Source organism: Eurypyga helias, unplaced genomic scaffold (assembly GCF_000690775.1).
Source record: "Eurypyga helias isolate BGI_N326 unplaced genomic scaffold, ASM69077v1 scaffold21705, whole genome shotgun sequence".
Taxonomy (NCBI): domain Eukaryota; kingdom Metazoa; phylum Chordata; class Aves; order Eurypygiformes; family Eurypygidae; genus Eurypyga; species Eurypyga helias.
The window spans coordinates 37951-50369 of NW_010249953.1; the positions used below are offsets into that span (position 1 = coordinate 37951).

General features: G+C 44.5%; 1 protein-coding gene across 1 annotated transcript in view; it reads left to right on the forward strand.

Moving 5' to 3' along the window:
* Nucleotides 1-10184, forward strand: part of LOC104509573 (arf-GAP with GTPase, ANK repeat and PH domain-containing protein 1-like) — a gene marked incomplete at its 3' end in the record, with an annotated part of 45061 nt that extends 34877 nt beyond the window's left edge. Inside the window, exons 4-6 of the mRNA XM_010151552.1 lie at nt 2354-2439; nt 6513-6654; nt 10050-10184. Coding sequence (XP_010149854.1) covers nt 2354-2439; nt 6513-6654; nt 10050-10184 — 363 coding nt within the window. The remainder of the gene's footprint in view (nt 1-2353; nt 2440-6512; nt 6655-10049) is intronic.
* Nucleotides 10185-12419: the final 2235 nt, after the last annotated feature.

Genomic DNA, 12419 nt, shown 5'->3' on the forward strand with positions numbered 1-12419 from the left:
GCTGTCAAGATTTGAATTTAATGTTGGAAATAAAAACACAGTTTCCTTCTGCTGAGCACCCAGCACAGTGATTTTTGGAGTGGGTAAGGACAGGCAGATAAGCTGGTCACTTAATGTGGATGTGCATAGGGAGAGAGCTGTTGGGTAAGTCTGTACCGTCTTTGTTACATCGGGCACAAAACCTGCTGACTACATGTTTAGTGACCATGAATTGGCTCTCAGGAGTAAATCTCCCAGTGCTCGCATTCGGGGTCTGTGTACCTACGTTTCAATACAACATCCATGGATTTGAATTTTTTTCCCAGTCCTCTACTTCAGCTCTTTATTTCACCTTGTCTGTACCTTCTTTATACCTCTGAGGACTGTTTGAAGATACAGTGGGGCTTGAAAGGCATCCTGCTGGCAAGGGGGAGCAACGAGTTGACTCTTCAGTGTGTTCGGTTCACAGTATTTTCTAATTAGCTGTGTGAACTTTGAGTGTTTAAAAAAAGGAAACGGGAAATGGCAGTTACACAGAACTTTCCCTCTTCGATCGTGTATATACTGCGCTTCTATTGCTACTTACAGCTTTAACGAGCCTCTCCGGGGGGCTGTATATTAAGTAATTAGTCTTATTTAACGCGTGATTGAGGCATGTACGATTAATTGACGACCTGTAGAAATAATGATCTGGTTTAATGGAAATTCAGTTCCTGAGAGCTGATGCTAGTTTCCTTTCAAAGTTTTACGCTTGGTTTTGATTGTTCAAGTTCATTAATGATAGATGTTTATCTGCACCTTTTCCTTCGAAGGCAAAATGGAAATCCAGTTTGTGAGCAAGATAACGAAAACCTATAGGTAGCTCTGCTACTCCTGTGTAATTAAACAACCAGAAACGTGACCGTCTTGGTGGTTGCGTGTTTGGTGCTGCTAAGCTGTTCCTAAGAGGGTAGGTTTGTAAAGAGAATAAAAAGAACAAAAACCCAGCAACAAAACCGCAAACAGAACTCCCTGTTCTGATGTCACTCATTAAACACGAAATGTGTGGTTTAAACATGTTCTTGCACGCAGCTGAGCTCTCGAGGGATCTTGGTTTGAAACCCGCTGTGGTGGTTGGGCTGGGGGACTGGTAGGTGTGAGCCGGTCTGTCGTTTCCCTGAGGCGGGCAGTTTTTGTGCAGGGGACTGACTTGCCTAAAGGGCTTGTTTGGAGAACAGGTCAGAGTTGTTCACTCCCCTGTCAGAGGTTTAAATGCATCGATTTGGATGGTTTTGAAGCAAGCGTAGTTGGGAAATAGGGTTCAAATAGGAAATAATTCCATTTAAAAAAAGTAAGTAAAGGGCAAAGAAATAAGTTCAGCGTGTGTTGGTAGATATGTTTTATCTTAGTCAGGGAAGTCAGATGTGAGGCAGTTGGATGATGGGAAGCCTTTGTGGCTTAGGTGGGGAGATAAGAGTGCTTTTGCTTCCAGGCGAGGAACCTAAATACAACCCAACTACTTAGGCAGAGTTTACTAATCCTGGCTTAGGCTCAGTCACGCCAGAAACCTGAATGTGAGCTGTCGTTATCTGAAGTCCCTCATGAGACACAGCAGGGTGCCTGAAATATGCTTAACCACAAAGGAAAGCAATCCCAATTCTGCCCTGGGGTCATGCTTGAAGTCCCCAGGAGGCCAGTGGAGAGAGACCTGCCTCACGCCCCTTCGGTACCCGCTTGTGGTCTTCACAAGCACTCGATATTCTACATCTCCCTGAAACAACAGGGTCAGGAATAGAATTTGGCTGAAGGCTCTGACTCTGCTCTTTTTATCTAGATCTCCAAAACAGGTCTTTAGTTCATCCTGCTAGTAAGTGGCACCACACTGCCTGTGAGTTTAGTACATCTCTGCAGAGGTACCGCCATTGTAGTTTTTTTGTCTAACATGTGTCTGGTATTTTCCCCTAACTGTGGTTTGTGAATATAGAGTATCATTTCCATAACATTACATGTGTGCTGTGAGAACTGGGCTTCCCTTGAGGAAAAGTTAACACACCCAGGAAACTTCTTTCGGTTCTAATCCATGACACTGGTTGTACGTCGCTGTCCCATGTTTGCCTTTTAGAGGTACATTTCTCACCCTGGTACAAAACCTTGGGTTTAACCCAAAACAAGTACACCTGACATGGGAGTTAGTGCCTGTAATGCAGCTGTTGGCTTTTTCCACATTAGTCTTAAAGTATGTGACTGATTTCTATATGTCCAAACTTAACTTATATTCACAGTAGTTCATGCATTTGTGAAAGGTCTTTAGGACACCTTTTTCCACAAGCGAAGCCTTTTTCTGTTTTGTATTTTTTACCTTTTCTGCTCTGTAACGAGTTACTTTGTGTGACAGGTGGGAGATTCAAGAAAGAGATAGTAGTTGATGGACAAAGCTATCTGCTGCTGATTAGAGATGAAGGGGGCCCTCCGGAGGCACAGGTGAGCATTGCATAGAGAGAGCTTCATCAGCCTCACACCACGCTTTTCTTTCTTCTAAAATACCTTCCTTAAAGAGAACGGACTTTCCTGGCTCCAAAATCTAAGGTTAATCACAACACTCCTTTTAAGACGCTGCGATAATACTAGAAAGGGAAACAGATCTAGGCAGCATTTATTTATATCCTCTGCTGGGAACAACTACGTATTGCCCTCAGGTGGAAAATAGCCTGTTCAGAAATTATTTGGGATTCCAATTGCATTATGAAACTGTGTGGTAAAGATCTGTGGCTCGTTTATGTTGAACGCCTAATGAATATGCTTCCAGTGACCACGAAATTGCATGTTATTAAGATTTCTGAGTTCGCAGCTCTAAATTGTTAAAATACAAAGTAGATGTAGGCACGGGGGCACGCACACTCGTGTACAAATCTTTGCGGTCCCGGTTGCTTCCACGGTTTGTTCCCTGTGCTGTTGACTGCGAGTGCCAGCTCGGCACCGCGGAGGTCTCAGGTTTGGTTCCTCTATTTGGCATGGTGCTTCCTGTTCTGGCAGAAGGTCACTCGTCAGGCTTTGCCTTCGAGAAGACGCTGGTGGGTTTGTGTGCTTGACTCGCTTACCCTGTTCTGAGTGATGGGAAGCGAAGCGTTTGCTTACGTGGCGCTTCACTCGCGCAGGCTCTGCCAGCCTGGCTGCGGGCAGCATCCTTGTCTCCCCTCCACCTCCTCTTACCTGGGCACTCGGGGGGTTTCTGCTGCTGGCCTTGCTTTGCTGGGCTGCTCAGTGGTGGATCAGCTTCAAAAAATAATGAACCTAGCAGCTGGAGCTGCTATTGCCCAACAGCTGAGGGGGAGCGGTGCCAGCAGAGCAGCTTGTGCTTCAATGCTCCACTATTGCTCATTAGCTGCGGGAGGATTAGAGCCGCGGGGGAAGGTGCCCGGACAAAGGAGAAGAGGAAGGAGGTGGAGGAAATGGAGACCAAGAGACACATCCTGGAAGGAAGTTAAAATACAAACAAAAAATTAGTGTCGCTGACACATCTGCAGCCGTGTGAGGCAGGGGCCTAAAAGAGCAGCTCTGTTTGAGGCTGTGAATAATTTGGCACAAAGTGCAAAGTTCTTCAGGCTTAGGGAACGTTCCCTCCTATAAAACCATAAGTACTGTAGCTGTCAGGGTACAGACGGCAATCTAAATGGTTTTGTACCTGAAGAATTGGTTTTGCAGCGCTCGTTCGCGCTGACTGCAAACTCATAAACGGACACGGTGGTCTACTTCGGATCTACGCTAGGAATTGTGGCCGAGGCTTGTCCCTCCCCATGTAACAAGTATGGGAAGGTTTGAGGTGTTTGTGCTGTTTCACCTCCAGAAGACCTGTTTTGCATGTAAATTTTGTTTGGGGTTTTTGGTGTAATTTCAAGCCCCACGTATATTCAGGATCTTTCATGTGTTTGTTAATTCCCGGACTAAGAAGTTTCATGAATATTTATATCTGTTTAATGAAAATTGGAACATTATCGGGAGAGAGATGTTTACCTCCCACTATTTACTTAGGATATAGGAAGGGTTGGTAATTACAGCCTTAGGGTTCTCCTTTTTTGCAGCAGTGCAGTATATTTTGGTGGATAGTCAGGATAGAAGTAAGACTTCAGGCAGTAACGAGCTGAACTGCGGCCTCCCTGGCAGGCGATGGCTTCCTTGCTTCAGCTCAAAGGCTGCTGCTCAGGTCTGTTTGCTCTCCCCTTACAGTGGTTTGGCAGGAAGGGAGAGAAAATCAGCCCACCTGAAGACTCGCTTTCTGCGAGACTTTCGTGTCTAAACCTAAGGTTGAACAAAGATGAAAAATTCCACCCTCATTTCGTAGGGCGAGCAAGGGGTGAGGTGCATCACCTGGCACAGCTTCAGTTTGAATATTGACCATTTCTTCTGCTCTCCAGGTTTGATTTTAGTCTTGCAATTATCTATTACAGACACAGCGGCCTACTGCTGTAAAACCCACTTAATGTAGCAACTGACCTGTAACGAGCTGTCACGTGCAGTTTGTTGGACATTTAGAACTTGTTTTCATACTTTAGTTTTGTTTGGGCTCACGAACTAACGGATCTGGTCCATCACGATAGCGAGTCTGAAGGTAGATTTGGGTATCAGCAACTGAGAGATCCTCCCTTTTCCAAGCCATTCCCTGCACAGTGGTGTGGTTAAGGCGTCCTGGGTTTCCAGACCTTGTGCATGTTTTCCAAAATTCTTTTGGTTTTTAATATCACAGCTCTGATATCCACAAACATTAAACTTATTTTCATACAAAATATTTCCAGTAATTCCCTGTTTCTCTTTTTATATCTGGAGGAACTGCATTGAATAACCACCCTCTGGATTTTTTTAAATATCCTTTGTCGGAAGGCTGCTGCTACCCACGGATGAAACATGAAGAAAATTTAGAGAGGCTGTGAGCTTCCAAACTGATGCTTTTAGGGCATTGTAGCTGTAAGGAAGAGTTCTTGGCATGATGCGTCTGAGTCCGCTCAGTGAGACCCATTTTGTAATAAGACCCAAAACCAAACCCACAGCACTGACGCTGTCTCCCGTTCCTTTGGTTACATCTTGTGGTTTGAATAGTTCAAATTTAATAGCGTGGTAGTTGACCTTATTCTGGCAGTAACGATGCTGCGTGTAGACAGTCCTGTCGTTACCATCTAGGAGATGGTCCTCCTGACTGCGTTGAAAACCTCAAAATATTTTTTGGCTATTTTTACACCGTAACCGTGAGAGAAGAGGTAGTGTTTGGTTTCCAGTACAACACGGTCACGAATATGCACATTAACTTAAATTACCAGCTGATTTGCCATATGAAAAATAGGCAAGAAGTGCTACTAGATCTTGATTCTGAGGGAAGATTTCATGAGCTCAGCAACTTCAGTACGTAAAGAGCTTTCCAAACTCCCACTCTCCGCTTCCCATTGGATACACCAGCTGGGGTTGGCTCACAAAAAGCTGAGATCGTGTGAACCTACGAACTAGTGACTGAAGCAGTTTAAAAACTGCAGGAGCAGAAACCAAACGGCAAGATTTGGTAGGGCTGAAGTGAGTGCTTACGGACCTAGGCTGGCGGTGTGAAACTCAGCACAACGGTTCCCACGTGAAGCTCCTCGCAGCTCTGTTTGCTGTGTCCCCGGCCTACCTGGCCCGTGGTAGTAGTAGCAAAACACAAAGTATGAACACCGGTGGCTGAAACTTGTTTCCATTGATCTAAATTTGGGTAGGAATGGAGTCACTTAGGGCAAAATAAAGGCAGTGAGGTAAGCTTAACTTCAGTCTTCTCCTGATGTCCTGTATAGGTTTCATGTTATGTTAAATGTGCCTCAACAGTCTTACATTACTCGTGAGCTAAAACGTTTGCACTTGCATGGCCACTTAAGCAGCACCTTGCCTTGGCCTGTGTTTGGGCATGTCTGTTAGCACATTACAGGTGCCGAGAGAGGCTAGCTCGCTTTCACACTAAAAGCTGAACGAGACACTCGGTACTGTTTGCTCAGAGTCGCTGTGTAGTGAAGAACTGGCCATTTGAAATTAATGTTTTTGGACGTTGATGAAGGTGTGAGAGTTACTAGTGGTGCTTGTCGAACCACAGCCGTAAGATTTGTCTGGGCGTTAACAAACATCAGCATGCATACACGTAAAGCCCAGGTTGGGGACTAAACGGGGCACTCTGGTGCCTGGAGATACTCATTTAAGTCACAAATTCAGAAATCTGAAGCTGCCATGTTTTCTTTTTCTGTGAATCAGAACCACTGTGCACTGAGAGCAGTTGGGTTTGTAATATCGTACACCAGTGAAGAGGAGATGCGTTTGTGAGCGTGGGGAAAAACCTTTGTGCATACCAGCTCCCCATCGCTTGTGGGGCAACCATTGTCCATGAATCATTTTAGAAACGGCAGGTCACTTTAAAGGCCTTGGGTTTTGTCACTAGCCAAGTTTCTCTGATGTGTGTTTTCCTCTGAGTAAGGTAAGAATGTTTCTTCTCCTTTTTTCCTCTTCACTGCTTTTCTCACAGGATGCTTTTCTCCATTTTTATTCTGCAGTTTGCCATGTGGGTGGATGCTGTTATATTTGTCTTCAGCTTGGAAGATGAAATTAGCTTCCAGACTGTTTACCACTACTACAGCCGTATGGCTAACTATCGCAACACTAGTGAAATTCCAATGGTACTGGTGGGAACGCAGGGTAAGTGCAGCCTTGATCTATGAGTGTGTTTCCCTGTCCGTACAGACTATTCCAAGCTGGCAAAGCCGTGTCCTGTGTTCTCACCCCTTTTGCACCAGCACTGCTGCTTGTCTGGTGATGAGAGCTTGTGGATAAACTGCTGGTTTATGGGGGGGGTGGTGTTCTGCCATCTGGGTTTCCTCGGCTGGCTCGCTACCGGGCTGTGGCATTGGGAAGACTGGTTTGAGATGGGAGACAAAAGTCCTTGTGGCACCCTCTGGAGAGGGAGTGCAGGACGTTGGCGATGACAACTTTGAAGAATTTTTTGGAAGTATTTTCAGTGCTTGCCAGGGATGGTGGTTTTCCTGGTCAGCAGGGGGACACTGATGTTTGGCTTGGGCAGGCGAATCAGTTGTGTAATGAAGTCCTGAAGTGAGACTGGTTTCCTTTAGCTCGGCAGTCCAGCGGCGATCAGTACCTGGGCATTCCTAGGAGGCAGATGGATCAGGGATCAAAAACCTTCTCTCTGTGTTGAGAAATAGACCTGAACCGTGCCCTCCTCCGATCTCTGAGGTATAATATTCTTCAAACCAAATGGAAATGTGGGTTGTGGAATAACCCCCCACAATTCTGTTTTCCCAAACCCCTTTCTGGAGCAGCAGCTAGCCTCAGTTATCCTCCAGGGAAATGCAGCAGCGGAAAGGCACTAGCAGTATTTCAGCTTCTCTGGCATCTCAGCTGTCTCCTTGGATATTCCCCATCTTGTTTTGCCAGTGCATCACATCAGCGTTCCGGTGGTTTCCCTCACCTGCGGCTGGGTTGCCGCTTGGAGTAGACACGCAGGAGTTGAGGTTGCTGTGCACCTCGCCGTGCAGGGGTCCCTCCTGTGAGAGCTCTTAGCACAGATGAGGAGTTCCTGCCGAGGAGTCAGACTTCAGACTCCTTACTTTAGAGCTGCTGCTTTCTCAGCGTACTCCTTTGCCAGCTTATTGGTCAGAGGGGAGTTGGCTTTCGCCTGCCTGCAGAGCCGTGCCACCAGCACTGCTGTGCGACGGCAGGGGCAGCGTGGGCAGCATGGGAGGAGAAACGCAACCTGGCTGTAGGGCGGAAACAGATGATAAAAAATGAAAAGGGAAGTAGCCATGCAAAAAGCCCTACCATGGCAGAAACTACAGCCAAAAAGCAGAAATGAACCACTCTGGAGGGTCACGCTGTCAACTTAAAACTGGTGTTGAAAAATGGGAGGGGGAAACGATTCCTTGAGGTGCTGCTATTTTCCTGCACTTCTAGTACTTTGGGGTATGTTTTTTCATCTCTTCCCAGTTACTACCAGAAAGTAATTTTGCTTTTCAGACTTCGTTTTCTGTTGCAGCACTGATGCAAAGGCTGTTTTTATAAAAATGTGACTGAAGATACTGCTAGTTTTGGGGGTAAACACTGGAAGAAAATACAGGTTTTTGACTGCATCAGCTGCCAAACTGTGCAATGAAATGAGATATATGGAATTATATAAATATACTTGTTTAAGTATATTTGGAATAAACCTGTTTGACATCCAGCTTGCTGTTTTTCATGGATATCCTTGAAACGAGCCATGGAATTAAATATATCTCTATGTTATCAATTGCCTGATGCTTCCAGATGTTCTCCTCTGCTGCCTCGTTCTGCGGTGAGCCAGGCTGTAGTGCTGAATTGGCTTGAGAAGTCAAACTTTCTTGAAGCCGTGGTGTTGCTTATCATTTCCTTTCTGGTTAAATGTTTTCAGCGCCCTCTCCTGATGAAAAAATAAATATCTGTTGCTAGCTTTCCAAATAATCACTCTGGTTTTATTAATCAGACCTCATGAGAAAGTAGGAGTACCTTCAGTTGGGATGTGGTCGTGGCATGCTCGGAACTGAGCCTGAAATGCAGCACTGTAACAGTCGCTGATTCCACGCTCACGCTGAAGTGATGCTCTTTTTCCAAAGAACGAATGTAGTTTTGCTGCCATGGAGAAGAGCAGATGTTTAGGAAAACTTTCTGAGCAGCTCTCCGTGCTGAAATGAGCTCCTGTCGTGGTGGCAAGGTGTAGAGTAAGTAAAGGCTGTCTCACCTTAGGGTTTTTTTTTTTGCCAGAGCTTTTTGTTTTACCATGATACTCCTGGGGAAAAAAAAAGTGGATTTTAACATTTCTTCACAACATTATGACTTCATAAATAGTCAAGCAGTGTAACCTTTGAGTTCTTTGCTCTGATGGAGTAGTATCGAAGAAACTTCATCTGTTAGCAGAGTTGTTGGGTTTTTAATCTGGTGTAAGGTTTTTTGCAGCTCACATGGCAAAGCTCTAGAAATTGGGGTCAAAAGCACACATGAAAAGTAGCTCTTGCATAGCAGTATGAAGTATTATACTTGTTTAGAAATAAGTCCTTAATGACCGTGCAGTATGTTCACACAGTCCCTCATGGGTGCCTCTACATGAAGGCTTGAGACTCAAAGTCATTTACCATGTCTCCTGGATCCAGTCTTGGCTGAGACTTGGAAGCCAGGTCCGCAACGCGTGACTACATGAAAAATCCCAGTTCCCTGTTAAACTGGAGAGCATCTGCCTCGACCGAGGCTTAGCGCGTGCTGCTGGTGCAGGGTTGGGGTTTAGCCGAGTGCTTTCCTTCCGGCCCGGCCTCACTCGCACACTGTTGGCTCTCTGTGCCTGAGCAAAACACAGAGGGAACTAGCCTAAACAGTGGGAAGGACCGAAAACAAGCATGCAGGGAGAGTTGCTTGGGGAACTAAGGGAAGAACTGAACTCTAGATTTTTAGCAACATGATAATGGCAGTCTGGTACGGTGATGTTATGTCTTAACTGCCATCGTGATGTTTTCTGCAGTTGTCTTAGTGTTGGCTAGGTTTTTTTAAAGAAAAGCATCTCTTCTGTGTAAATCCAACACTTTCCCTGAGTGCTGCAGTAATACCTGGTACTGTTTCTCCCTCCATCCCATCTTTACCGAAAATGTTGTTGTCCTTGCTAAGGTGTCATGTTTTGCGCTTCATGCTCTACAGGCCAGGCTTACTTGTAAGTCTGTGCTGGTGCTTACAGGAGGCCTAAAAATCATTTGACATGTTGAGAATGATCAGTCACTCACTTGTTTCTGTCTTACTTCAGATCTTTCATGTGATGGTCTATTTTTTTGCAACTAGTGACCTAAATATATATGTGTAAGTTAACCAAAATACATTTCAGGTATTTCCTGGTTTTCAGAATCAATATGTGCTGGTGATTTTAGTAACAAAGTATAAATTCAGTGATGTGCATCCCTGTTTCCTAAATATTCTGAAAGTCTCATGGTTTGTGTTTATATTCACTGCTTGGGTCTCAGTAATTATAAAATGATGTTTTCAAATGTTATTTAATCGTGTATTTTTTCCTGTTGTTGCTGTAGATGCTATAAGTTCCAGTAATCCACGTGTCATAGACGATGCCAGAGCGAGGAAGTTATCGAATGATCTCAAGAGATGCACTTACTATGAAACCTGTGCTACTTACGGACTCAATGTGGAAAGAGTCTTCCAAGATGGTAAAGTTTACTTGTTTTCATCCAGCATATCACACAATACTGGTATTGGGTTTTTTAAATAACCACCAAAGTCCGATAGCTTGGGTACGTGCCTGTTTTGCAACTATTTGTTTAACGTTTAAAGAAAATGCTTGGTTTTAGGGATTTGTTTTGCTATATATTAAGTGAAGTAGAGAGCTAATTATGCTGAACGCAGCACATGTACACTGTTGCGTTCTCTACCAGAACCTTTAGTCTTACATGTCTTAAGCTATTTTCAGTCAATTACTATTTCAGTTTCTTTGGCTTGCTTTGTTTTAGCAGTGTTCTTTGATTTAATGTGTCTGTGGAGACTGTGAAGGTCTGTGCAAAGTAGTTGAAAGTTTTCTTGCAGGTTTGAGTAAGTGAGAATAAATTGAGGAAATTGATAGGAATAGGGTAATCATGAGAAATACCTCGTGGCACTCATGGGATGTTAGAAGCTGACCGTCGTGTACGTAAAGTTGGCTGCTTAAGTAGGAGTAATGTTCTGGTTTGCCTTGTAGGAAGCATTTGGGATTGTTGTGTACCATCTCAGGGGAAAAAAAAAAAGGAATAACAAGTGTGCTTGCTGACCATCTTGTAACTATTTTGGAACAGCTACCTGTTGGAAGAACTTGTGTACCTGGAGAGGGGAGGGCGGACTTGATCTTTGCTGCATGAGATGGGCTTTGTGCACCCTCTAGTGGTCTTTGCTGCATCAGATGGGCTTTGTGCACCCTCTAGTGGAAATCCAGCCAGGTGTCTTGGGGCTTTGCTCTCTTTCAGCCATGCTTGTCCAGTGACTGGGCTTGTCAGCTCCTCGTCGTCGCAGTTCTTAGTGTAAAAAACACCTTAATTGTGTCAAAATAATTCTCAGGGATCCTTAGTTACGGGGTTTTATTTTGTCGCCGGCTTTTCGTTGCAAGGCCGGCCGTTGTCCATGGTTCTGCCAGGCAGCATCACGACAGTACCTGCTGGAGGTGTGTACGGAGACAGCTGAAATTAAAGCACAAAGGAAAACATTCCAGTTTTTACATGGGGAAAAAAGAACGCAGAGCATTCGGGGGTTCAAATGGAAAACACTGGTGTGCACTGCATTAGGCTTAATTTGAAGTGTTTTTTTTACCCATCCTGTTGGTAGGATTTCAGGGGAAAGCACTTGAAGCTGTGTCTTTGTGCTTTGCTCACTGTTTTTGCTTGAAATTGCAGAAATTACTGTTTTCGCTGCCTAGATTTTCTAGCTTGAATAGGAATTTCAAAGAGCCATTAGGGTTTTTTGTTTGTACGTTTATTTTTGAGTGCTAGCTCTAGTTAGGTTTTTAATTATATGTTCCCAGTCTTGGTGTTTGTGGATCTCTGTGCAGTCTACTATTTTTTTTTTTTCATTCTCAGGGACCTTTTGAGAGCAAAGTCTCTTGGCACAAAGCTAGTGTGATAAACTTGTAAGCTTCCAGGAAGGTTGTTTGTGTCTGCTGAATTTCAGCAGTAAGTAGAGAAAATTGACAAAGACCATGTGTTTAAGAAATATCAAGGTTTTGTTTTACCTACATGGCAGTCAACCAACTATTTAATATTTGCCAACTAATAGGATTAGGAATGCTTCTGTATAAATGCATTACAGTTGCTAGACGTGTCTGGGACCAAATCCAATTCCCAATCATTTTTGCCATTTATTAAAAAAGCAACTTCTTAACCCCGTTAAATGAGGGGGTGTGAATGAACAGTGCAAGTTGTTAATAGGGAGCGCTTGATTAAAGGATGCTGAATTCGTGCAGCTCTAGCACATTCAGGTTAACAGGGTTTTTAGTGGCTTCTTCCGAGGGTTCCTGTAGCCGATACACAGGCTTTGAACGGCGAGGGGTGGCAGTGCAGAAGCTTGAAGAAAGTTTCTAAATTATCTTTTCCTTAGGAAAAGGGTGTGAAATAGCACTGTAATGCAGATCTGCAGGCTTTGGTAAAATTCCCCACTGTGGCTTGACACCGCCGGTACATCAGCTGTAGGACGTGTTAGTGCATTGTCAGTCTGTGTGCAGCCAGTCTGTTACCTTGCTGGCTTTTGCTTAGTATCCCTTCTCCTCTGAAGCTGGTCTTGAACTGGACCGGCTCTTCCTTATCTTACACTAAAGGAATTGGGCTCCCCCTTCAACAAGGGAGCCAAATATCTCCCTGGCTGCATGACTTGGGTGCTGCACTCCTGGTTTCATTTGCTGTTATTTAAATCATAGAATCATAGAA